Below are 26,415 nucleotides of genomic sequence, written 5' to 3' on the forward strand. Positions count from 1 at the left end.
TCCATCAAGGTAAGGGCACTGGGTTGCAGGAGAAGGGTCTGACTAGCTTTACTGGGCTGGAACCAGCTTCCTCCTGCTTGCCCTGGGGAGCCTGTAGCCTCGGAAAGCTGATGGCTACAGTGTGGGTGGTGATGTGGTCATATCAATGGAAGTAAAGGGTCAAGGACAGAGGAAGGGCGTTTTGCCTTGTACCAGTAGGAAGAAATAGAGTGGTTTGGGGTTAGTTTGGGAACATTTAAGAAGGACTTGGAGAAATGACTTCAGGGTTCAGAGGTGCATGACCAAGCTGTGAAGAATGTGTAAAAGAAGCAAGAGCAACTTTGGTGGGAGGGCTCAGCGGGGCAGGGCTGGCAGGAAGAGGAGGGGCCTGCTGTAATCTACAAGGTGCTGGGAGTCAGGGACTGCGGGCCAGCTTGGCTCCCAACAGAGCATCCTGGGATGGGCAGGCTGCTGCCCTGGAAGAGCGGGGGCTCCTGCTGACCAGGCAAACATTTATTGAGCACCTTCTGCAGGCACTGTGCTAGGTGCTGCAGGTAAAGTGGCAGTACCACCACTTGCCTTTCAAACTCTGAGCACCTCTGAGCCAAGAGCTGTAATGCCAGTGGGGAGGGCAAGGCAGGGAGTTAGACATGCAGGGGGACAGACAGAGACTGCAGGGGCTGTGGCGAGCTGAGGGGCAACACAGCCTCAAGAGTGCTGTTCAGGTTGGGGTCGTAAGCTGGGGTTTCAGCTCCTTCATTTGGGGAGCATCATGCTGGGCCCCTTGGGAGCAGGTAAGTTGCCCATGTGGCTACAAAAGCAGGAGGATTCCAGCTGCTGATGCAGGGCTGGGTCAGGTTGGTCGTCTCCTGCCCTAAGCTGGAGTGCTGGGGTCCTATCCTCTGGTGATGAGAGACCTGGGCCTGTGCTAGGTCTATAGCAGTGGCCGCCATTCAGTGAGGATCACAGGCGTCAGCAACATTGACTTCCGAGCCGGCTTCTCCACTCAGCCCTTGCTGGACCTCAACCACACGCTCGAGTGGCCCTTGCAAGGTACAGTACCCCGACCCTACAGACAGCGCTGAGCTGCCTCTGAAGACCTGGGGCTTGGCTTTGGGAAGTAGGGGGGAGGTGTGGGGGGGAATGCTTGGCTGTGTGTGACTGTGAAAGGGACCCTGCAGGAGGCTAAGTGGGACGGTGCTCCCAGACCACAGCGATGTAAACTGAGCTTCCAGGCCAGCATTCTTTCCACTAGCCCCAGCCCAGGTGACATTGTGACATTCACCTTTAGAACATCCTCCCTGCCTCCGAAGTCAGTGTCCTGGAGGACGCTTACACTGTGCCCTTTATTATTGAGTTCACACCTTCTTCTTTCTTTTTGTCAAAACATATCTGCCTAGAGTCCTACTTCTTCAGTTTTCCAGTGAACGGCAGGCTAGTTCAATGAACACATGCCAGTGAGTTGACGGCTTACCAAAAAGGAGAGCCGTGCCTTACTCCGAAGGAAGAAATGTCCTGGGGGACATTTGGGTGTCCCAAGACTGAGGAAGGTTGGAGGAGCCTGGGGAGGATATTGAGGGTGGAGGCACAGGCATCCAATTCGAAGCCACCCACCAGGGTCTGAGGATGCCTGCATGCCCACTATGGTTCCGCTGGGAGAAGCCTGGGTACCGAGACAGGCTTCTGGTGCAGGCTGCCTGAGCTCCACGCCAGAAAATACCATCTGGTGGCCAGATCAAAGGTCTCAATTTATAGTTGGGAAAATATAGTCCCTGCCATGGGGCCATTTGGAGACTTTTGCAGGGACCAGCTCAGCTCAGCTCCTCCTGGGAGGAGCCTGGATCAGGTCAGGCTGACTCTGGACCCTGAACAGTGACCAAAAATGGTGCAAGCCAGACCCTTAGTGTTTTCTTTCGAGTCTGTCTGCTCTAATGTTTGTTATTCTTGTCAGCCCTTGCCGGTTTTCCTGCCAGGACCAGGAGTTACATCTTGAAAGTGAAAAGGGGCTGCTTGCTCAGTTTGTTTGTTTTGCCGATAGCAGAAAGGGAAGAAGCAGGGAAACTTTGATTCTACTGTTAAGCCAGGACAGCTAAGATATCCTACGTGTAGTGATGGTGCGGGGACTGAAAACTGGCCTGTCCCAGTGGAAATGGGTGCAGGAGGCCACAAGTGACCCTGCTGGGTTTCTGCTCTTGATAAAGATGTATATCCAAGATAATTTTTTTTTTGAGATGGAGTCTCACTCTGTCACCCAAGTTGGAGTGCAGTGGTGCGATCTCTGCTCACTGTAACCTCTGCCTCCTGGATTCAAGCAATTCTCTTGCTTCAGCCTCCTGAGCAGCTGGGATTATAGGTGCGTGCTACACACCTGGCTAATTTTTGTATTTTAAGTAGAGACGGGGTTTTGCCATGTTGGCCAGTTTGGTCTTGAACTCCTGACCTCAGGTGATCTGCCTGCCTCAGCCTCCCAAAGTGCTGGGATTACAGTCATGAGCCACCGTGCCAGGCCAAGATAATTTTTTTTTAAAGAGGAACATTTGGGAGGCCAAGGTAGGAGGATTGCTTGAGGCCAGGAGTTCAAGACCAGCCTGGCAACACAGCAAGACCCTATCTCTACAAAATTTAAAAATTAGCCAGGTAGAGTGGTGCATACCTGTAGTCTCAGCTACTTGGGAGGCTGAGGTGGGAGTGTTGCCTGAGCCCAAGAGTTTGAGGCTGCAGTGAGCTGTGATTGCACCACTGCACTCCAGCCTGGATGACAGAAAACTTAAAAAGACATTATGAAATTGGAGTCCAGTTCTGCCTCTTCTGGGATAGTGTGAAAAGTACCACATTTCCATCAAGACAGTAAAGAAAATCAAAGAAAACCTAAACATGGGGAGAGTCTGGTCAGAAGTTAGAGTCCCCAAACTTGGTGTTTGCTTTATCTGAGGCCATTCCCTGAAGCCGATCTGATTATGGCCCACACCAGAGTTAATGGGGTGGGGGACAGTTCTACTCCATGGGACTCCAAGTCAGTGCAGTCAGAGGGGATGCAGCCATTGGGAAGCCGTGGTTGGACGACTGTGGTGTTTCAGCACCACGGACAGTAGCAAGGTCCCTCTCTACCTATCCCACCCCCAGCGTTGGTCAGCACCAGGGTAGGTAGGGAAGGAGGGACCAGGTAGGAAGGGCCAGGCAAGCAGGACCCCTGGGGTGTGGTTCAAGGGCCCCTACTTGAGGGGGATCACAGAGGCAGACACTGACGCCAGCACTTTGTTCTTCACCTTCCCTCTGCAGGGGTTCCCATCTCCCTGGTGATCAATTCCACGGGCCTGCAGGCACCCGGCCGCCTAGACTCGGTGGAGCTGGCACAAAGCTCAGGGAAGCCCCTCCTGACTCTGCCCACGAAGCCCCTCTCCAATGGCTCCACCCACCAGCTGTGGGGCGGGCCGCCCTTCCACACCCCCAAGGAGCGCTTCTACCTCAAGGTGAAGGGCAAGGACCATGACGGAAACCCCCTCCTTCGTGTCTCTGGAGTGTCCTACAGTGGGGTGGCCCCAGGTGAGTGGTTGGCTCTTTTGTCCCCCAGGCCCCTGGCTCACTCAGAGTTCCATTTCTTCCTGGAGCCTTCCCTGACTGGATTAGATTAAATTAGATGAGAAAGTGTTTGTTCATTAAGCTTCTATGGACAGCTATTTCCCTGTAAGGCATTATGTTAAATACTAAGATGCTCAGATGTGGCTCTCAGCTCAAGAATTTGGAACAAAGTCATCAACTCAACTATCCATTCATCCATCTACCCATTCATCCATCCATCCACCCACCCACCCATTCATTCATCCACTGACCCATTCACTTACCCACCCATCCACCCACCCATTCATCCACTCATGCACCCACCCATTCACTCACTCATCCATTCACTCACCCATCCATCTACCCACTCATTCATCCACTCATCCACCCACTCATTCCCGCATCCATTGACTCACCTATTCACCCATCCACCCACCCATTCACTCACCTATCCATCTACCCACCCATTCATCCACCTATCCATCTACCCACCCATTCATCCACTCATCCACCCACCCATTCATGCATCCATTGACTCACCTATTCATCCACCCACCCATTCACTCACCCATCCACCCACCCATTCACTCATCCATCCATCTCCCCATTCATGCATCCATCCACTTACCCTTTCATGCATCCATCCACTCATCCATTCATGCATCCACCCACTCACCCATCTATCCATTCACCCATCCACTCACCCATTTACTTACCCATCCATCTACCCATTCATGCGTCCATCCACTCACCCATTCATGCATCCACCCACCCACCCATCTATCCATTCATCCCTCCACTCACCCATCCATCTACCCACCCATTCACTATTAATTCACCTATCTATCCATCTATTTATCCATCTATCCACCCATTCATCCACCCACCTGTCCACCCACCCACCCATCCATCCATTTATTCAGCATTCATTTTGAGTATCTACTATGTACCAGTCATGGTGCTAGGCACTGTAGATACAGCAGTGGGCAGGGCAGACATGGGCATTTGCTCTTCCATAATCACAATCACTGTCATAATCACAATCATCTGAGTCACCATTTGGACACTTTCCATGGGGCAGTCCTGGGCCAAGCTCCTGCCATGTGCTAGCTCACTGATGCTTACAGCTTTTTAGAGGTGTGTCCCCACTTCATAGATAAGGAAACTGAGCCCACCCAGCTCACAGGGATGCCCCTGGGGGTGCCCAAGCTAATGCACACAACAAGACAGCATTTGGGTCCTCAGAGGCTGCACTCAGAATGTATCCATTTGTGGGCAAGGGCCCTCCAGTGTGGCAGCTGCTGTTACCATTACATCATTGCAGGAACAGGTCACTTTGTCCTCCAATCTTTGGCCATGGTCTGTTGGTTCCCATATGTGTCGCTTTTTGCTGGTTTCCTGTGTGTCCCTGAGGTCTCACCGTTCAGGCTGGAAGCTCCCAGGGAGAAGGGTGGATCTTTGGCCTTTCAGGTCTGCCCCTGGTCCTAACAGGGATGTCTAGGGCCACTGGCCATCTGGCCTCCTTGCTGACTTCATTGCTGGCTTCATTGCCTTTCTCCTGCACCATCTCCCTCCCCTGGAGGTGGCCCGAGGGGAGCTTACAAAGGTGGATGTCATTAACATTCTAGTACTTCTTTTTGGGGGATCTCAATGAGAGGCATCCTCCTCTGTCCACTTCAAATAGGGATGCAGGGAGGGGAAGAAGGGCTAGCTCTTGAGGCTGGCCACGGTGCCCATCGTGCCTACAGTGCCGATGGTTGGTGGAGGACTTTGAGGACCTGGGTGGGGCAGGGCAGGCCTGGGCAGGAGAGCTGGAGACCTCTTCTTTCCAGCCTCCCAGCTTCCACTCCACTGCTGTGGTTCCGGGGCCTCTCTTCCCTTGGCCTTTGCAGCCTTGAGGAGGAACTTTCAGGAAGGAGTTTCAGCAGGGGGAATAACAGCCTCTGTTTTCTTTCCCCTGTTTTTCAGATGGATCCAAGAGTTTGGAGTTTAGCTCTGGCTTTTGTTCTCTATCTCAGCTCTAGATTAAAGTTGGGGGAGGGAATTGGTTTGGATTTTTGCTTCCTTCCCCACCCTCCAGGTCTGGGAGGCTGGGATTTCGCCTTGTAGCAGGTGGCTCTGGGTTTGGAGAGATGAGGGTGGGCCTGCGGTCCCATTTAGCTCATGGAAATGGGGACCCCAAACTGGCTTGGCAGAGGCTCCCAGGGTGTGTGGGTGAGTGGCGACTGCTTTGCACACAGCCGAGGACGTGGCTGGATGGTCGGACACCCCTCCCCCCCGGGACAGATGTGGCAGCGATCCTGGAGCATGATGTCACCGCCGCCTTCCCATCCCCAGCCTGGGCTCCGAGGAGGTCTAGTGCATTGTCTCACTCCCGGAGCATCTCTGCTGGGCTTCTCTGCTGGTGGGTAGGGGGAGACGGTGACACAAAGGTTGAGCCCCTGCCAGGGGGCACCCAGCTCTGATGGGCCATGGCTGACCCTGCGGGGCAGTTTCTCAGACTTCTCCATTGAAGTAATTCCAATAGCCAAGGGAAGAGACTGTGTCACTCCAAGACCAGGCTCAGGCCAGGGAGGGGTCCCATGGGGCTCATTACAAGCTATGAGATTTTATTGAAGTCTCTGGTTTTATCTCAAAAATGTGTGTGAATTTTGCATTTATACCCATCCTCTAGCTGTGCTTTTTTTTTTTTTTTTTTTTTTGAGATGGAGTCTCGCTCTGTAGCCCAGGCTGGAGTGCAGTGGTGTGATCTTGGCTCACTGCAACCTCTGCCTCCCGGATCCCAGTTCAAGCAATTCTCCTGCCTCAGCCTTCTGAGTAGCTGGGGTTACAGGAAGGTGCCACCATGCCCAGCTAAGTTTTGTATTTTTAGTAGAGACAGGGTTTCACCATGTTGGCCAGGCTGGTCTTGAACTCCTGACCTCGTGATCTGCCCACCTCCTCCTCCCAAAGTGCTGGGATTACAGGCGTGAGCCACCGCGCCTGGACTGGTGGGCTCATTTTTAAATGAAAAGGCTTCTTTCTAACAAATTTGGGTAAAACTGATGTTCTAGGCAGAGAAGCAATTACTAATACAAACCCACCCATACCCTGGGGAGCCTAATCCTAGTTGGTAGCATTTCATCAGATTTCATACAGTTGAGATGGTGCAGTGGAAGGGCCTGGTCCAGGCTGGCCAACCTTAAACTGAATAGTCTAATAAACCACAAAAGCCCCAGGAGCTGTGCCTAGGGGAGCTGGTGATGCCACACGCATTGTGCCGCGTTCTCCATGCACCACTTCTCACCAGCTCCTCAGGACAACACGATGAGGATGGTGCCATGATCACCCCATTTTGCAGAGGTGAAAACTGAGCTTAGAGAGGTGACCACCAAATAGTGGAGCCAGGGGTTGAATCCTGGCCTCCTGGCTGCTGGTGCATCCCTACGGGTCTCTGTGTCACTGGGTGTGGCAAGGGGGCGGTGGGGAGACATTCTGAGTCCTGGTCCCCACCTACAGGTGCTCCCCTTGTCAGCATGGCCCCCAGGATCCATGGCTACCTGCACCAGCCCCTGCTGGTCTCCTGCTCGGTGCACAGCGCCCTTCCCTTCCGGCTGCAGCTGCGGCGAGGTGAAGCCAGGCTGGGCGAAGAGAGGCACTTTCAGTGAGTGGCCCACGGCAGCTGATTGTCCCCAGCCACAGGGCTCGTGGCTGCTGAGGCCCTGGAGGGATCTCAGGGGAGTGGGTGGCAGGAGAGAGAGACCTTGGTCTCTGTCATTGTCCTCTTGGGCAGCCCAGCCTGGGACTTCCAGTGCAGCCGGGGATGGAGAAGAGTTTGTCCCTGAGACTCCCACCACTGCTGGGCCATCAGCTCGTGAAGGAGCCGGGGGCCTTCCTCAGCTCCTGGGAAACTCAACCCATGCGTCAGGGCAGGAAGGATGGGAGCCCAGGACTCAGAGAGAGGAAGGACCTGACTCCAAGTCACACAGTGTGTCATGGAGTTTCCATGTACTTGGCTGTGTACGTCTTCTTACCGCATCTCACAGAGGAATTGGGGTCTCCCCTTTGGGCAGGATTCAGGGGACTGAAGTCCCTGAGGGGCAGATGAGACCGGGGGGACCCTGACCAGGGGTCAGTGTGATTGTGCGTCTCCTACTGTTCCCTGTTTGCAGGGAGTCGGGAAACAGCAGCTGGGAGATCCCGCGGGCCTCCAAGGCTGAGGAGGGCACGTATGAGTGCACAGCCGTCAGCAGGGCGGGGACCGGGCGAGCAAAGGCCCAGATTGTTGTCACAGGTCAGTCCCTTGGGGTCCCTCCATGTACCCCTTCCTTACCCTCTTCTTGGGTTCTTCCCTCTAGGATTTCCTCCCGGCGAGTCTCCAGCCAGCTGCTGGGACCGTTCGTCATCCCGGGTCTGGCTGCCCAGGCTGCCACCAGCATGCTGCCCCTCATTTGGGGCTGTCTCACCCAGGAATGGCCTGTGGGTCTCCGCTGGAGGAAGGCTGAGGACTCGGCTTGGGTCTTCCTGCCCTGTCCAGCTTTGATCCCAACTCTGACTTCTTGGGGCTCGGCTTTCAGGGGCTGCCATCCATCTCGTGGTCGGGACAACCTTCGTGCCTCCAAGTCCCGGCCAGGATGGCGCCATCGAGCTGGGGAGGTTGGAAACACCACAGACTGTCTCCAAATGAAATTGGCTTTATTTAAAAAATTACGAACGCAAGCTGCTTTGTAGCGAAAAAAAGGAACCCGTAAGCGTGGAAAGATCAGCCACTCTACATAGCCAGAAACTACACATGCTCTTTGTAGGAAGGCTGGAAAAATATAAACAATCCAAGAGAAGATCAAAATAACTTGTAATCCCTCCATTCTGCCATTTGATTTACTTCCTTTTAGTTTTTTTTTCTATGTTCAGCAGTCTCGGATCTTGCCACTTCTTGTGGCTTTTTGCTATCCAGATAGCAGTTTGCTTAGCGCTTTCCTCCTTGGGGGCATATTTGGCTGCTATAAATAGTCTTGCTGTTGGTACAGAGAATTGTTTTGAACACGTTACTCTCTTCCTCTGGCTGGAGACTTCCAAGGCTTTATTCCTCAGCGTGGCATCTTCGGCTTGGAGGCATGAAGATGGGTGTCCGGCTTGTTGCACGTTGCACTGGCTGTTATTTGGAGAGCAAGCGTGTACCGTGCAGCCCCTGGCGGGTGTATAATGGTGGTGGGAGAAGTGACCTCCCACGGGGGTGATGCCTGATGGTGAGCAGATGCTGGTCACCCATGCTGCTGGCTGACATGTCCTGAACGATCTGGTTCAGGTGGACCTGTACCTCAGGGTGGGGTTAGGGTAGGGTCCCAGGTCTGGGCAGCACCAGGGCTTGCAAGATGACCCCCTCCCTTGCTTCAGCCCCTTGGTTCCTCCTGTGCTCATGTCCCTGCAGACCCCCCGCCGCAGCTGGTCCCTGCTCCCAACGTGACCGTGTCCCCAGGGGAGACTGCCGTCCTATCCTGCCGGGTCCTAGGCGAAGCCCCCTACAACCTGACGTGGGTCCGGGACTGGCGAGTCCTGCCGGCCTCGACAGGCCGAGTTGCCCAGCTGGCTGACCTGTCCCTGGAGATCAGTGGCATCATCCCCACAGATGGTGGGAGGTACCAGTGTGTGGCCAGCAACGCCAATGGGGTCACAAGGGCATCCGTCTGGCTCCTGGTGCGAGGTGAGGCTCATTCTGCTGCTGCTGTTCCCCTAGTTCAACACGCGACCTAGTGTTTACCCCAGAAGCCCTGAGTCCTTCCCTCTGCTCAGACGTTGTCTCTGGCAGGCAATAGCAGCCCTTTCAACGTTTTTTGAACTTTCAGGGAGAGAGAATTCTGTAGCCTCCTAGCCAAAGTCTAATGGCTCTCACTGCTGGGAAGTTCCTCCTTATATCTAACTTAAATTTCTACTGCTGTGTCTTGTCCTTTTTCCGTGCCATCGAGCCCCTCCATTGTTCCCCACTCCCCACTGCACCCTGCCCAATATGTAGGGCAGGGACTGAATACTGGAACCTTGCGGAAGCTCAGAGGTCAGATGTATTTGGCAGAGATCAGGCAGCACTGACTGGATGGGGGTGGAGGAGGCAGTGCCAAGAGCACCCATCTGGGAGTTTTAAGATCCCAGAATCTAGACAGAGCCTCCTCCCCAAGTGTAAAAACAAGCATGTTGAACAAGCATTCTCTCTTGTGCCAGCGGCTCTTGAGTGGCTGCTGGAGTGTGTTGGGCAGGATTCTGAGGCTGTGTCTAGGCTCTGCAGGAAGGAGGGGATCCACCAGCTGTGTCTGCCGCCAGTGTGGGAGGGCTGTGGTTGCTGTTTCTAGATGCGCGGGCCTGTGAGCTCTGTTTGAATCTGACCAGCCTGTTGTTCTTAGATTCCAAAAGGCCAGATTAGAACCTAAGCTTGAGGCCAATAGTAGGGCAGGCCTTGGGGTCAACCTCAAGGTCACTGGAGACAGGAGCCATCCCCAGCCCTGGCAGCTGCCTGACATCTCCCTAAGGTTCCCCAGAGCGCTCAGCCTGGAGTGGATGTTCCAGGAGCACAGGGCTCCAGGCTGGGATTGTTGGAAAATCAGCTGCCATGTGGCCTGGGGATGTGCTCAGTGGCTGCCTGGTCTACCCAGTTCCCAGAGAAGCCACCCCCGGGGGATTGAAGCCATCTGGGTTCTGCTTTCTCTGTCTTGCCCATCTGTGATGGTGGGAGGGGAAGAGTCCGGGGCGGGGTGCCTGGGATGGCACGGTTGCTCTGATGGGCTCATCTTCACCTATCCACTTTTTGAATCACAGAGGCCCCACAGGTCAGCATCCACAGCAGCTCCCAGCACTTCTCCCAAGGTGTGGAGGTGAAGGTCAGCTGCTCAGCCTCTGGGTACCCCACACCCCACATCTCCTGGAGCCGCGAGGGCCAAGCCCTACAAGAGGACAGCAGGTGAGGGGCCCAGGACACAAATCTCAGGGACTCGCAGCAGGTGGACAGGACTCCCAGGAGACCTCTCTGGGCCTTGGCCTCCCTACCTGTAAATGGGGGAGTAGAATTTGCCTTTCTTGCTCCTGGGATCATTTGAGACTCCAGAGTGAGATCACTTTGGAAACATGAGAATGCCACTGTGTGGGCTCAGTGCTCAGGAGCTCAGGCTGTGCGGACCTGCGCCCGAGTCCCGCCCCCACCATTCAGGCTGTGTGACTTTGGGCAAGTCATTTTACCTCTCTGAGCCTCGAGAATTAAATGTACATAAAGTGCTTAGCACAGGCCTAGAGCAAGCCATCAGTACAGAATGGTCGTCGCTAGTGGCATTGTTAGTGAATTTGTTATTAATGATGACTGTGGAGCAACCCCTTGTGTGACCCGATGTGTTTCTATGGCATGATTCTAGAATCCATGTGGACGCACAGGGAACCCTGATTATTCAGGGGGTAGCCCCAGAGGATGCTGGGAATTACAGCTGCCAGGCGACTAATGAGGTTGGCACTGACCAGGAGACGGTCACCCTCTACTACACAGGTACCTGGGCCACGAGCATCACATCGCAGGAGAGTGGCCTCCTTCCCTCCCTCCTCCCTCCCTCCCGTCCATCAGTATTTATGGAGCATTTACCTGTCACGCACCGGGGGCGTAGCAGTGAACACATGGTCCCTGTCTGGGTGGAGCTTATATTCTAAGGAGAAGGCACACACAGGCCAATGGGATGCTTCTCGATGCTGAAGGTGCTGCAAAGAACTGGGAGCCTCCTGGTGCGAGGGAGGGACGTGTGCTGGGGGCGAGAGAGAAGCAGCTGTCATGCCCAGGACTCGGTCATGACCTCTCTGAAGCAGTGACCCTTGCCTTAGGGTCACTATGGGAACAGGGTCGCAGGTGGAGGGACCAAGAGGGGGCATTGAACCTGGGGTGCTCCAGGGGTGGCAAGCAGGCCGGTGTGGCAAGAGTTGGGATGAGGGAGAGGGCTCCCTGAAGCTGTGGAAGACTTTCTTTATGACCTTTGAGGATTGGTCCCAAATTCTGCATCTCTTCCCCACGCAGACCCACCGTCGGTCTCTGCTGTAAACGCCGTGGTGCTGGTGGCCGTTGGGGAGGAGGCTGTGCTGGTGTGTGAGGCGTCTGGAGTCCCCCCGCCCCGAGTCATCTGGTATCGAGGTGTGTTGGTGGGGAGGGGCCCTGAAGGAACAGCTTTCCAGAAAGCAGGGGGTTGGGGGGAGGTGGGGGTGTCCTGAATGAGGAGTCTGGAGAGAGCTGGCAGGTTCCGCTCCCCACCGCCCTGACCCCCAGCCAGTGTCAGAGCTGGTGGGTTCCAGCTTCCCCACCCTCACCCCCAGCCTGTGTTGACACAGCTGATGTAGGTATTCAGAGCAGCACTGAGCCAGGCCCAGATTTGATTTCCGGCTTCCCTGGGTGACCATGGGCATGTGACTTGGCACCTCTGAGTCTCAGTTTCCTCATCTGGAAAATCAAAGATAGATTGGTTGCATGAGGATTAAATGAGTTCATATGCACATATGGTTTTATTTTTTATTTTTTTGTTTTATTTATTGATTGATTTTTTTGAGACAGAGTCTCACTTTGTCACCCAGGCTGGTGTGCAGTGGTGTAATCTCAGCTCACTGCAGCCTCCACCTCCTGGGTTCAAGGGATTCTCGTGCCTCAGCCTCTGGAATAGCTGGAATTACAGGCGTGTACCACCAGGCCTGGCTAATTTTTGTATTTTTAGTAGAGATGGGGTTTTACCATGTTGGACAGGCTGGTCTGGAACTCCTGACCTCAGGTGACCCACTCACCTTGGCTTCCCAAAGTGCTGGGATGACAGGCGTGAGCCACTGTGCCTGGCCATATGTGCAAAGGTTTTAGAACAAGCCTGGCACATGTGCTGGTGCTCGGCGTTCTTAGTGATAGTGCCGACGATAATGCGATTATCTGAAAACGACAGTAATAATGACAGAGTTGTCCTGAGGCCCTGAGGTCATGGGCTGAGCGTTTTCACGGTGCCTGCTGCCAGGCTGGAGTTTGATGGACAGGTGCCGGGGTCGCACTAGGTCTTTCTGGGAGCTGGCCTCCCTCTCAAGGATCAACCGAGGTCAGCAATACTGTCCCTTCCCATTCCTTGCAGCAGCTGCCTGGAACCTCGTCAGAGCCTCACCCTGACTCTAAGAAAGGCAGGGCAGGTGATATTAGCTCAGAGTTGAGCCTTTTTTTTAGGGTCACTAGCAAGTGGGTGGCACAGGCTTTTGGACTCCTTCCTCACTGCATATTCTGGCCAAGAACCCCATCAACCCAGCCCTAGAGCCCCGCTTTAAAAGGCGGCCTTACCATGAAATATTCTTCCATCTTCAGAAGGAAGGAGATTCTGACATGTGCTACATGGATGTCCTGCTAGGTGGACGCTATTCTAGGTGAAGCCAGACACAAAAAGACAAATATTCTCCACTTATGTGAGTTACCTAGAGACGTCAAATTCATAGAGACGAAAAGATGGAGTGGTGTTCGCCAGGGACTGGGGAGAGGAGAACACAGGGAGTTAGTGTTGAATAGGTATAGAGTTTCTATTTGGGGAGATGCAAACAGTTCGGTGGAGGCCAGTGATGGCCACGCAACAGTGTGAATGTACTGGATGCCACTGAGTGGGTTGCACACCTAAAAATGGTTCAGATCATCAATCTTATGTTATGCATATTTAACTACAATAAATAAAATAAAAATTAAATTAAATTTGAAAGGGCGGTTAGAATCAGGTGTGTCCATCAGGCCTCAGGGGCGGAGGGAAGTCAGGCAAGAAAAATGAGGGAGGGGCCAGGCACAGTGACTCATGCCTATAATCCCAGCACTTTGGGAGCCCAAGGTGGGTGGATCACCTGAGGTCAGGAGTTCGAGACCAGCCTGGCCAACATGGTGAAACCCTGTCTCTACCAAAAATATAAAGAACAGCTGAGTGTGGTGGTGTGTGCCTATAATCCCAGATACTTGGTAGGCTGAAGTAGGATAATCGCTTGAACCCGGGAGGTGGAGGTTGCAGTGAGCCGAGATCATGCCACAGCACTCCAGCCTGGGTGACAGAGGAAGACTCTGTCTCAAAAAAAAAAAAAAGAAAAAGAAAAAAAAAAGAAAAATGACGGCGGGCTCAGGGCTCCCCAGAGCCCTCCCCAGAGCCCTCCCAGAGCTGACCCAGATCTCAGCCTGGACCTGGGGTGGAGGAGTGGACACCAGTGGGGAGGTCCAGACATGGAGTTCTTGGGTGATGAGCCTGTCATGCAGGGCCTGGCTTAGCCCCAACCCTGTTCAACAGAGGGAAGGCCCAAACCCCCTGTAGGACTGGACCCAGGGGTCCTGACCTTGGGACTTAAACCTGCTTCCGCCCACTGTCCCCTAGGCCCCAGCCTTGTGGAACTGCGGGAGCCAAGGGTCAGGCTCCCACCTCCCACCTCCCACCCTGGCCTCCATGGTACCAGGGACACCGGCCTGATGCTTTTTCCTCTTTGGTCCAGAGGGTCTTGAAATGATCCTGGCCCCTGAGGGCTCCAGCTCTGGGAAGCTGCGGATCCCGGCGGCTCAGGAGAGGGATGCTGGCACCTACACCTGCCGGGCTGTCAATGAGCTGGGTGACGCCTCTGCAGAAATCCAGCTGGCGGTTGGACGTGAGTGTATACCTTGTCTCCCCCTCCCCTGCCCGTTCCCCTGTCCCAGCCCTCTGCGTGCTTCTGAGTAGGGAGGGGAAGCTCTCCCACACAGGTGGCCAGTGTAGATGGCATCATGTGGATCCTGAGCCTGTGGGGAGAGGGGAAGTCCAGGTGAGGCAGTGCACGCATCAGCTCTTGCTGGGTAACAAATAGCCCCCAAATTGTGTGCCTTAGACAATAAGTATTTATTTCACAGTCTGAGGATCAAGAATCTGAAAGTGGCTTGGCTGGGTGATTCTGGTTCAGGGTCCATCCTGAGATTGAAATCAATATCTTGGCTAGGGCCGCAGTCATCTCAAGGTTTGCCTGGGCCTAGGGGATCCACTCTAGGCTCACTCATGGGGCTGTTGGCAGGAGGCTCCCAGAGAAAGAGAGAGAGAGAGAGAATCTCAGAGGGAAGCCACAGTCTTGGAAGTAACAAGCCATCCCTTCTGCCCTATTCTCTTGGTCCCACAGAGCAACCCTGGTGCAGTGTGTGTGGGAGGGGCTATCCATGGATGTGAACACCAGGAGGCGGGGGCTACCCACGGGTGTGAACACCAGGAGGTGGGGATCTCTGGGACCAGCTTGGAGGCCCGCCGCAGACAGTTTGGTTCAGCTCGGGATGAGACCTGAATTCCAGTCTCGTCTCTGTCCCCACTTTTGTGCCTTGGTCATGTCATGGATCCTCAGTTTCTCAGTTTCCCATCTGTAAAGTGAGGCTGACTGTACTACTCCCCTCCTTGGGTTGCTGTGAGGATTCAGTGAAATCAGGCCTGTTAGCACAGGGTTGGGCCCACAGTGATTGCTTAGTAAATGGGGGGAGAGGGGTGATCATCCACTTGCTGCAGATGTGGAGTCCAAATTCCTTGGTGGCCAGTGCATGGCCTCAGCTGTGTCTTCCGGGATGTCTCCGTTCCATATTGGAGTTCCTGGCACTGGGACTTGCTTGGAAGCTGTGGGCACAGCTCCTTGGCACACAGAGCTGGGACAGATCAGGCTCTGGGTGTTTGCCGAGGCCACGGCGAGAGAGGCAGGTGCTGGAGTTCTAGGGAAGTGCAGAGAATCGAGAATGTGCTGGTCTGAGATGAATGGGCCAGGCTGGGCCAGGGCTGGCTGGGGCAGCCGAGGAGCCCCCAAGGCAGGCCAGGCTCTGACTGGAGTAGGCATAGATAGGAGGGTCTGGCCTGGGGGGGGCTGTGCTGTCTCAGGGTTGAGATCCTCTCAGGCTTGGGGTGCTCTTAGCCTTCGTTCACTTCTTCCGTCTTTCATTCCTTCAACACAGGGTCACCAGGTGCTCGTGTGCCAGGCCCTGTGCTGGGGACACAGGGCAGGTGAGACACAGCATCAGCCTTTGTGTTGCTCATGAGCTCGGGCAGAGAGAACAGAGGACAGGCAATGAGCATGCACAGGGCACCGAGTGGCTGGAAGTTGCATCCTCAGGGGCTGTGGGTGCCCAGAGAAGGCTAATCCCAGGAAGACTTCTTGGAGGAGGTGATGTCTAAACTGAAACCAGAAGCACCCAGAAAGATGATGAGCTGGGGAACAGTGTTCCAGGCAGAGGGAACAGCACGTGAAGCCCTCCCCTTGGCAAGAGAAGTGAGGCAGAGAGAGGGTGGGGAGGGGGCGGCAGGATGGCTGCCACCTGGTACCAGTCACTCCCCGCCTGGGGAGCTGCGGAGGAGTTTGGGCTGTGCCCTGAGGGGGTTGGTGAGAGGTTTTCAGGAGGAGGGCTGTGTGCTCAGACTTTTCCACTGTGGCTGGGTTCTTGGGTAGGCTGGGCTGGGCCATGGGCTCAGGAGCCTGACAAGGACAGCTACGGAAACACGAGCCGGTGCTTCTAGGGTGTTCGCCAGGTGCTGGCACCAGCTCAGAGCACATTTTGTTGCTGGCTCATGTAACCCTCACAACAACCCTTGGAGATGCAGCGATCATCATCCCCTTTACAGATGGGAAAACAAGGTACAGAGAGGTTGCATGCCTTGCCCAAGATCACACAGCTGGTGAGTGGCAGAGGTGGGATCTGAACTAAGGGTCTTGCACCTTCAGCCCCTGGCCTTGAGTCTGATGCTCACCAGCAGAGTGGGCCTGGCACTGCTTCCCCTCTCCAAGCCTTGGGCTCCTCATTGCCAACATGAGACGTTGTGTGATCAAGAAAGAAGGAAGGCCTGTGGCACGTGAGCTGTGATCCAGCTGTTGACACTGGTGTTAGAGGTTCTGGGTGAGCAGATAGGGTGCTCCAGGGAGGGCGCACCTTGTGTTGTAATGGGCATTGTCATCCTTTGCTCAGCATCTGACTTATTTGAAGCAGAGCCATTTCTTTCTTTCTTTCTTTCTTTCTTTCTTTCTTTCTTTCTTTCTTTCTTTCTCTCTCTCTCTCTCTCTCTCTCTTTCTTTCTTTCTTTCTTGTCTCTCTCTCTCTCTCTTCCTCCCTCCCTCCTTTCTTTCTTCCTTCCTTCCTTCCTTTCATTCCCTCCCTTCCATCCTTCCTTCCTTCCTTCTTCTCTCTTTCCCTCCCTCCTTCCCTCTCTCTCTCTCTCTCTTCCTTTCCTTTCCTTTCCCTTCCTTTCTTTTCCCTTCCTTTCCCTTCCCTCCCCTCCCCTCCCCTCTCCTTTCCTTTCCTTTCTCTTTTCTCAGAGTCTCGCTCTGTTGCCCAGGCTGCAGTGTGGTGCAGTGGCGCAATCTCGGCTCACTGCAACCTCTACCTCCTAGGTTCAAGCGATTCTCCCACCTCAGCCTCCTGAGTAGCTGGGATTAGAGGCATGCGCCACCATGCCCAGCTAATTTTTGTAATTTTAGTAGAGATGGGGTTTCACCATGTTGTTCAGGCTGGTCTCGAACTACTGACCTCAGGTGATCTACCCGCCTCAGCCTCCCAAAGTGCTGGGATTATAGGCATGAGCCACTGTGCCTGGCCCAGAGTTGTATTTCTTTGGGATCGAGGCTGAGGGCCCACCTAGACCTGTTCCTTCGCCTGTCTGCTGTTGACCTCGGAGCCATGTCACTGTGGCAGAGTTTCTGGGCCACTGGTGGCCTCTGGCCTTAACTTTAGGTCAGGGAAGGGATGGACAATGGCCCAGCACCTGTGGGTCTGGTCTGGCAGCAGTGGTGGGAAATGGAATTTCCTGCCTATCTGGGTGGCAGCTGTGGTCCAGCCTTCCTGGCCAGGCTGGCAGAGGTCAGGAACGGTTGTGTACTGTGCCCGCTTCCTGCTGTTGAGCTGGGAGCTGGCTTCCTGGTAGTGTCTGGGGCATAGGAAGGGAGGCACCCTACTCCTCTGTGCCAGGAGGGCCTGCACTTGTGGACCAGCCTGCGAGGCACTGGTGGATTACCTTCTGAGCCTGGCATCTGCCAGTCAGGAGTCCTAGGCCCCATGCCCAGGTCCGCTGGTATTTGCCTGCATTGTTTACCTCTTGGAGCCTCACTTTCCTCGTCTGTGAAACGAGGAGGGTGGAGCACAGCTGTGCTCATAGGGCCCTCGAGAGGCTTCCTGAGAATGTGCTTCGCTCAGGGCTTGCGTGGAATAAATAATCAATGCATGTGGGCACCCTCCCCCATAAACCTGTGTCCAGGCTGGGTGAGCTGACCAGCGCTCAGTGAGGCAGGGCGACTCGTCACATGGCTGGTTGCCTGACTGTGTGTGGCGGCACCCCTTCCTGAGTTCAGTGCCCTGAGCTGTGGTCTGTGCTTTACTTCATTCCTCTCTAAATGAATGTGTGTCCTCTTTTTTTTTTTTTTTGGGATGGAGTCTTATTCTGTCACTCAGACTGTAGTACAATGGCATGATCTTGGCTCACTGTAACCTCCGCCTCCCAGGTGCAAGCGATCCTCTTGCCTCAGCCTCCTGAGTAGCTGGGATTACAGGCACACATCACCACGCCCAGCTAATTTTTGTATTTTTTGTAGAGATAGGGTTTCTCCATGTTGGCCAGGCTGGTCTCGAACTCCTGACCTCAGATGATCTGCCCACCTCGGGCTCCCAAAGTGCTGGGATTACAGGCATGAGCCAGTGCGCCCAGACTAAATGGATATGCCTCCTCTTTCTGTCCTCTCATTTCAGTCCCTGCTTCTTAGTCCCACCCTGGAAGCTCCTGGTTGCCGGGGGCCGAGCTGGGGAACAAGGAGATGTGCTGTTTTGGACGCTGGAGACTCTCCGGCCAGCCTTAGGGAAGGGGAGTTGGGGAGAAATGGGCCAGGCTCTGTGGCGAGGGGGCCATGGCGAGGCGACTTCTCCATCAGGCACAGCAGGCACTGGCAGAAGGCCCTGCACTTGTAGGGGTCCAGGATGCTTTTCTAATTTTGATTTCTTTTAAAATCAGAATAAAAAAATGACCAATAGTGAATAGATAAAGACAAATCCAGCCGCATCGTTCGTGTCTTTGTGCCAGTGCAGTTATGAAATATAATTTTCCATGTTTCTTTATGGAGGAAGAGGAGTGAAGGCATCTTGTGGCCCTGACCAGCAGAGCTGCCACCCTAGGCCCAATCGCAGAATTTCCTCAGGAAAGGGGGCCGTGGAGACCCCTCCCCGGGGTCCGCTTTGCCCATCTGCACAGTCTTCCGGCCTGAGACTCCTCCCTTCTCCTGGCAAGCTGAGTCGCAGGGGGCTTTTTGGGAGCTGGCTGCAACCCCCAGCCCTGCCCCCGTGCTCTGAGCCACAGCCCTGGGTGGGAGGCAGAGGCTAGGGGTGCGGGCTCTCCAGGCAGTGATAAGGAGTCCTAGAGCTGTAAGGTACCGGGACCAAGGTGAAAATAGAGCTACCACCTTCCAGATGGGTCAACTGAGGCCCAGAGTGAGGATGGGACTCATTCCCGCATGCCCAGTGAGGCAGAGGCAGAGTGGGGGCCTTCAGGCCAGTGTCCCTTTCGCTGGGGGAGCAGCAGGGGCAGGAGAGTCACCACCTCTGTCATCTGACTTCACCAGGGCCTTTCCCCTGGAAAATCCCCGGGAGGGGAGCGTGGCCTGACCACCTGGGTCTGTGCTGTCACCCTCCACAGCTCTGAGAGCGCCTCCTGCAGTGGATCAGCAGCCTCGCCTGCAAGCAGGAAGTTAGTTACCCCTTCCCTTTGAACCTGCCCTGGATGAGCTCCTTCCTTCCTTCCTTCCTTCCTTCCTTCCTTCCTTCCTTCCTTCCTCCCTCCCTCCCTCCCTCCCCTCCCCTTCCCCTCCCTTTCCCCTCCCTTCCCCTCCCTTTCCCCTCTCCTTCCCCTCCCTTTCCCTTCCCCTTCCCCTCCTTTTCCCCTCCCCTTCCCCTCCCCCCTCCCTTCCCTCCCCTTCCCCTCCCCCTCCCCTCCTTCCCCTTCCCCTCCCTCCTCTTCCCCTCCCCCCTCCCCTCCCTCCCCTCCCCTCCCTCCCCTCCCTCCCCCTCCCCTCCCTCCCCTCCCTCCCCCTCCCCTCCCCTCCCCCTCCCCTCTCTTCCCTCCATCCCTATGCACCAATTATATGCCAAGCTTGGAGGGATGGCCCTGCCTGTTGCTGGCCAGATCCTTGTACCCCAGGGCTGGATGGTACTAGGGTTCTCTACAAATGTGAGCCGAGTGAGTGGGGGATTGAGGCTGGAGGCAGCAGCCACGCTAGGCTGGTAGGGCATCTGAGCCTTTCCATCACCTGGACTCTGCCCTGCCGTCCTCGGGAGCCAGGGACAGTATCCTGGTCAGCTCAGGCTGCCATGATGAAATACCGTAGACCAGGCAGCTTAAACAGCAGATACTCCTCACAGCTCTGGAGGCTGGAAGCGGACGATCAGGCTGCTGGCCCAGCTGGGTTCTGCCAGGGTTCTCTTCCTGGCTGGCAGCCTCTGCCTTCTCTCAGGTCCTCTCATGGCCTTTCCTTGGGACCTACGGTGGAGAGAGGAAGGATGCTGCCTGGCATCTCTTTTAAAAGGACACTAATCCCCATGGTAGGGGCCTCACCCTCATGACTTACCCAACCCCAATCACCTCTCAGAAGCCCTATCTCCAATACCATCACACTGGGGGTCAGGCTTCAACATATGGGTTTATGGGGGACACAGTTCAGCCCGTAGCAGACAGGGCTTAGGCAGGTGAAGACACAGTCCAGCCTGTGCCCTGGGAAGTCCCTCTGCTGCACCATGGAGGGTGGCTCAGGGGCAGCATGAAAGGCAGGGAGAGCAGCCAGGGGCCACCGCCATGACTGAACTCAGTGAGAAGTGGATGGAATGAGGTCGAGGAAGACTTGCCGCCCCGTCACTGCCAGGAGTGCGACAAAGGAAGCAGCGTCAGGGACTGTACCCTGCGGTGGTGGGTGGTGGTGAGCCGGGGGGCACTGTGTTGAGGGCTGGGGAGTTGTGGAGGTGTCTAGGGGCAGATGGACACAGGGGTAGGGAGCTCAGTGGAAGGTCTGGGCTGGAGAAAGATGGGGGTGGGGGTGCTGCCCTGGGCGTGGCTGAAGTCCCAGATGTGTGGGTGGGGGAGGGAGGCAGAGCAGGAAGAAAAGGATGGGTCAGCCCTGCAGGCGGCAGCCCCTCCTGTCCCCTCGCCCCATCCCAGGCTGGTGGCAGGCACCCTTCACCAGGCACATTTCTGGGTGTTCTGGGCTCCCCCACTCATAGCCCCATCCCCACAAACAGGCAGCTGCAGCCGTCAGCTGACAAGAGGCCCCTCCAGGAGTCTCCAGTGCTGCTGACAGCATCACCTGTCTCTGGATGCTTGTAGCTCCCGCCCCAGAAAACTGACTGTGGCTAAGGCAGAAAGGGTCATTCCTGTGGAGCCACAGTGGCCACGGAAGCAGCTCGCTGTCCTCCCTGGGTCATGGCATAGGGTCACGGGGGAGTCTGTGTGAGGAGGCTTTCTGGGAGCCAGAAAGCAGAGATGAGGCCCTGGGCAGAGCACTGGGCTGGGAGTCCAGCCTCTCCCCTGACCTCAGCAGGACTCGGGGCCTCAGCCTCCCACCTGTACAATGAGGGGCAGACCAGAGGGCCTTCAGCTCTGGCCTGTGAGGGTCCTGGGCTCCTGCCTTATTTGGGGGGCTCCAGGTTAGCAGGGGGAGGGATGGCTGCACAGACCCATGGAGTCACAGTTGTCTGCGTGGGTCCAGGGCACAGCAGTGAGTCTGGGATTTGGCTGTCTTGCAAGAAGATGGAGGGGTGAGTGCAGCTCTGGCTGGGGCAGCCACCAGGTACTGAGGGGGATGCAGGGGTGGGGTGGTTGAGAGCCTGGGCGTTAGCATTGGACAGACCAGGGCTCTGATCTTAGCTCTGCCACTGGCTTCAAGCTGTGACCTCGCGCAGGTTCCTTCATCTCTCCGACCTTTAGTTTCCTCGTCTGTGAGATGGGGATTGTGATGATATCCGCTTATGAGTTCATTGAGCCACAAGTGAAATTATGGTTACAATAAGTGCTCATCTTCATGCCTGTCACTTAGGGATGCCAAATGGTATCCTTTACACTTGAGCCTCGAGGCTGCAGTGAGCTATGATTGCGCCGCTGTGCTCCAGCCTAGATGATAGCGAGACCCCACCATCTCTCTCTCTTTTTTTTTTTTTTTTTTTGGAGACAGAGTCTCGCTCTGTCACTCAGGCTGGAGTGCAGTGGCGCTGTCTCGGCTCCCTCCAACCTCTCCCTCCTGGATTCAAGCGATTCTCCTACTTCAGCCTCCTGGGTAGCTGGGATTACAGGTGCCCAACACCATGCCTGGCTAATTTATATATATATATTTTTTTTAGTAGAGACGGGGTTTCCCCATCTTGAACCTGGGAGGCAGAGGTCGCAGGGAGCCGAGATTGCGCCACTGCACTCCAGCCTGGGTGACAGAGCAAGACTCTGACTGAAAACAAAAAAAAACAAAAACAAACAAACCGGAGTCAGGAGACAAAGCAGGACTGTTTGGGGCTAAGGAGGGCAGGGAATTGAAAGCGGTCTGGCAGGAGAGGAATCAGAACCATCCTTGGAGCAGGAGGCTAGAGCTGGGCTCTGCGGTCGGGCTGGGTGCAGCTGGGGAAGGTAGGCTGTTGTGGTGTTCTGCTCTGGGTAGGTGAGGTATGGCATAGCTGCACCCCTGGGGGCCAGGGCTCTGCAGGAACAGTGACCTTGTCTAGGGCGGGCCCAAGGAAAGGCTTTCTGGGATTCTGGGATTCTGAGCTTCGGCGGCTGCCAGGCCCCGATGAGAAAGGGTGGTGTCTGAGGTTGGGTCCAAGACCGTCTTCCTCCTTGCAGTAATTTTCCAACTTGTGTTTATATCTCTCTGGAACTTCCCTAATCCCTGAGGCCAGGAGGGAAATTTGATGTCATTATTTGGATGGATGAAGGGTATTTCTGGAGACAGATGGAAAGAACAAAGAGGTAGAGGCTTTTCCATGGTACCAGACTCAAAGGGTTAAAAAAAAAAAAAGGCCAGGGACCTCCCTGCTGCAGGGGCCTGGGACAAGGACCTGAGGACGGTGCCCAGGGGCTGCCGAGGGAAGGACCTGCTCGTGGCCTGCTGAAGGAGAGACAGGATCTTGAGTTTCTGTTTTGGGAAATAACTTCTTTTATTCTTCTCCTGATTATAAAAGTCAAATGATGCTTAGGGAAAAAGAGATTTGGAAGAAACACTGCAAGCTATTAACAGTGGTTACCTTAGGGAAGGGCGTGGGATTTGGGGTGTGTGGAGCAACAATTAGGGGAATTTCTGCCCTTCGTGTATTATTAGAATGTCTTATAACTCCTGGTTTCCAGGACAGCCCTTGTTTAGCCAGTCGTCGTGGGGTCACTATTGATGCAGCCCCTTTTCACTCTTGAGTGGCCCAGTTCAGACCCTAATGTATAAGGTCACGTTATTTATAACAAGCAAGTTTTAATTCTGTATGCTCTTTCCAAAAAAGTTCGGCCAACAGGGCAAGCTCTAGAGAAGAGGTTGAAGAAGACCTATAATCCCCCATGACGCTGGCTGTTTGGGGTGGCGGCAATAGAAGGGGCTGTGGAAATGGCAGCTGAGTCCTGCCAGGCCCCCCAGGCCGTGCTCCCCTCCACAGAAGTGGGCCTGGCTTAGGCCAGGAGCTTAAGCATCGGAGGGGAGCTCAGGACACCTCCAAGAGGAAGCCTGTCTGGCCCGGGAGGAGGCGAGGGGTAGGGGAGGGTAGGCAGGGGTAGAAGTGAAGGCTCACCCTCAGCCCCTGTCAGCGGGTCACAATCAGACTCAGAAACATACCTTGCAGCCCCTCGGAGGGGCTTCCTGGAAGATGTCACAGCCAGTAGTGGGCATGCTGCTCCCTCCCCTGCACCTCTGGGGTAGAGCCAGGCCCCCTGAGACCCCACGCACCATCCCACGAGTCACTCCCTCTGCTTCATCCCAAGAGCTCTCCAGGGGTGGACGCCACTCAGCTCAGGTTGACCCTGGAGCCCTGGACAGGAGTCGGCCCCTAGGTTCACAAGGGCAATAGTACAGGGGGAGGAGAGGGAGGCAGTTCCTTGGGGACCTACTGCTGAGCAGGTCCAGCCTCTGGGCATGGTTGACTGGTCACCTCCCTGCAGATGCGCCCCAGCTGACAGAGCTGCCCCGGGATGTCACTGTGGAGCTGGGGAGGAGTGCCCTCTTGGCATGTCGAGCCACAGGCCGCCCACCCCCGACGGTCACCTGGCGCCGCAGAGATGCCCAGCCTCTGGGACTCAGGCTGGGGGCCGGGCGAGGCAGTAGGTCTCGGCAGCCGGATTCGGGAGTGCTGTTCTTTGAAAGTAAGAGATTGGGGCTGGGGGGGGTGGGCAGGGAGACAGGATGGCCTCTGACACCCTAAACCCCCAGGCCAGGTGGCCGAGAGCAGGACCCTGACCACCAGCACTGACCATAGAGCAGAGGCTGATACTCGGTCACACTTCAGCTGGGTGGCTCTGGCCAAGTCATTCCAGTACTCTGACCTTGTTCATAATCACGACCATGAAATCTACTACCCACCTGGCTGATTAACAGTCACTTTATGGGGCTGTTGTGTGGATAATCTGTACCAAGTGCTTAGCACAGTTCTTGCCACGTGCTGTCACACACATATAAGCTATGATTACCATATGTCACACACATATGATTACCGTAATTACTACTGTGCCTACGCCACCACCCACTGTTTACTATATGCCAGGCCCGAGGGCGGGCACTTCCCCATCACACTACAAGGTACAGGCCAATTACCCCCATTCCACAGATGAGCAAACTGAGGCTTTCTCACCTTCCAAGGTCCATCAGTGTCCCTCACCCCTTCCGTCTCTACCATCCCAGCCTTCCCTCCTGAACCTCTGTAAGGCCAGGAGGACATGCCAAGGGGCTGTCTCTGCACCTGGGGAGCTGGAGCCCATGGGGGCTGCAGCTGTGGTGTGCCTTGGCATTCACACCTGCCTCTCTTGTGCCCCTCAGGTGTGGCCCCAGGAGACCAGGCCCCATATGTCTGCGAAGCTCGAAACGTCTTTGGGAAGGTCCAGGCCGAGGCCCGGCTCATCGTCACTGGTCACGGTTCGCTGGTGGATCTGAGGGCCGTGGGAGATGGGAGGTGGGAGGCAGGTGCTCCCAGGGGGGCACAGCAAGGCCATGGGCGCCTCCAGGGAGCCTCTCCTGGCCCATCTGTTGGAACAAATGAATCCACAGCCAAATTCTCCAAGAGTAGCACCTGTGTCCCTGCATCCTGGGCAATGTCCTGGGGGTCCTGTGACCCTTTAGGATCCCCAATTCTGACGCATCTCCCAGTTCCCTGGGGAGGGAGAGGGGAGCAGGAGCCTCTGTCCCCCAGACAACCACCGAGGGCACCTATTGTGGCTGACACCGGCTCCTCTCCCCACAGTCCCGCCACAGATCGCCAGCAGCGCCCCCACCGTCCGGGTCCTGGAGGGGCAGCCTGTGTCCCTGCCCTGCATCGTCCTAGCTGGGCGGCCCCTCCCGGAAAGGCACTGGCTCAAGGATGGCCAACCAGTGAGTGCTGGGCTCCTCTGGGTGTGGTGGGCGGTGGCACCTGGAGTAGAAGGAGGCTGTCACAGCCACGCCTCGATCTCTGCTTGGCTGTTTCCCCTCCTGGGAGTGTCCTCTTCCTTCCACCCTCTTTTTGGCCCCATTTCAGAACCTTCTCTGATAATGCACTGATGGTGTTTGTTGCCCTCTAAAGTCCTGCCGGCTGTCAGATGGGTCATGGCTGCTGGACCCCTGGGAGCTCTGCAGGCGAATCGTGTGCCTCAGGAGTGCTGTGGGCCAGGGAGCAGGGATTTAGTGGAGGCCCAGTCTCAATGCAGTGGTCTCCCTGGTTCTTACGATGCCAGAGCAGGGATGTGACCTGTGCAGTTTCCTATCTGCCCCAAACACCAGCGCGCGCTGAACGCACAGTGGTTGCCTTATCAATCAGTTCATATCCATTTGATTTTCTTGGTGTTCTTCTGTTTGCCCTCTCCTATTGACTCTTTCGTTATCTCTTTCCTTTCCTCAATTCTTCTGCCTGGTCTCAGACACACGGGGTCCCTGTGTCCTGCAGGCTACGAAGAGATGCCTTCCCAACTCTGCATTCCCAGGAGAGACTCTTCGTGGGCCCAGCTTGGGTCAGGCTCAGGCTCACCCTGGTCCAGTTGGCCGAGGGAGAGGTGGGGTCAGGGTATGCAGGGGTCAGGCCCACCCAGCCCTGCAGGGTCTCTGGAGGACTTGACTGGGCACTCGGGAAGGACTCACAGAGCTGCTCAGCCTTCTCTGAGCCCCCGGGCTCTCAGTCCTGGCTGCTCCCTACTGGCCTGATGGGCAGCATAGTTTCCCGAGGGTTCTTTCTCAGCTGCCTCCGAGTGAGGCCCAAGGCTAAGCTGGCGCTTCCTCACCCCCACCAGCTCCCACCTGGCAGCCGGCATTCCATCCGAGCAGATGGCAGCCTCCACCTTGACCAAGCATTGCAGGAGCATGCAGGGAGGTACAGCTGTGTGGCCACCAACACGGCCGGCTCTCAGCACCGGGACGTGGAGCTGGTGGTCCAGGGTGAGTCCTGGGGTCCCGGAGGTGGTGGTCATGGGGCAGGGAACATGATGGGGTGGGGGAATGTGCAGAGGTAACTTGATCTTGAATGCATGTGCCTTAAAAAATCATGCAAATCATATATATTCTCTGTGGGAAAATTAGGGATTTGACAAGTTAAAAAAATAGTCTCATAATACCAGTAGCTAAGAATAACTAGATTTTGCATTTTGGCATGTATCTTGTCATACTCTTTACACACACGCTCTCTCTATATATGACACACAGCTATATGTAGTATATATATACACTATGTATACATAGAATATATATTCTTTA

The 26,415-nt window shown here is 55.4% G+C and overlaps 1 protein-coding gene across 6 annotated transcripts in view; it reads left to right on the forward strand.

Annotated features, from left to right (window-relative positions):
* The window catches only part of HMCN2 (hemicentin 2), a 169,802-nt gene that overhangs the window by 31,931 nt on the left and 111,456 nt on the right, over positions 1-26,415 (forward strand). For 4 of the 6 annotated variants that reach the window (XR_004031451.1, XM_030818033.1, XM_030818035.1 and 1 more), the window contains 14 exons: positions 1-9; positions 912-1,032; positions 3,259-3,522; positions 7,036-7,180; positions 7,689-7,810; positions 8,945-9,217; positions 10,321-10,462; positions 10,908-11,035; positions 11,552-11,665; positions 14,005-14,154; positions 23,646-23,846; positions 24,517-24,612; positions 24,938-25,065; positions 25,956-26,100. The exon at positions 1-9 is cut by the window's left edge and continues 98 nt beyond it. Coding sequence is in view for 5 of the 6 variants with exons in the window: in XM_030818033.1 (XP_030673893.1) it covers positions 1-9; positions 912-1,032; positions 3,259-3,522; positions 7,036-7,180; positions 7,689-7,810; positions 8,945-9,217; positions 10,321-10,462; positions 10,908-11,035; positions 11,552-11,665; positions 14,005-14,154; positions 23,646-23,846; positions 24,517-24,612; positions 24,938-25,065; positions 25,956-26,100 (2,038 nt within the window). In the remaining variant the exon portion in view is untranslated. The remainder of the gene's footprint in view (positions 10-911; positions 1,033-3,258; positions 3,523-7,035; positions 7,181-7,688; positions 7,811-8,944; positions 9,218-10,320; positions 10,463-10,907; positions 11,036-11,551; positions 11,666-14,004; positions 14,155-23,645; positions 23,847-24,516; positions 24,613-24,937; positions 25,066-25,955; positions 26,101-26,415) is intronic. The other 2 variants (XM_030818034.1, XM_030818036.1) reach the window with 2 other exon arrangements.

The sequence above is a fragment of the Nomascus leucogenys genome, chromosome 8 (assembly GCF_006542625.1).
Source record: "Nomascus leucogenys isolate Asia chromosome 8, Asia_NLE_v1, whole genome shotgun sequence".
Classification (NCBI taxonomy): Eukaryota; Metazoa; Chordata; class Mammalia; order Primates; family Hylobatidae; genus Nomascus; species Nomascus leucogenys.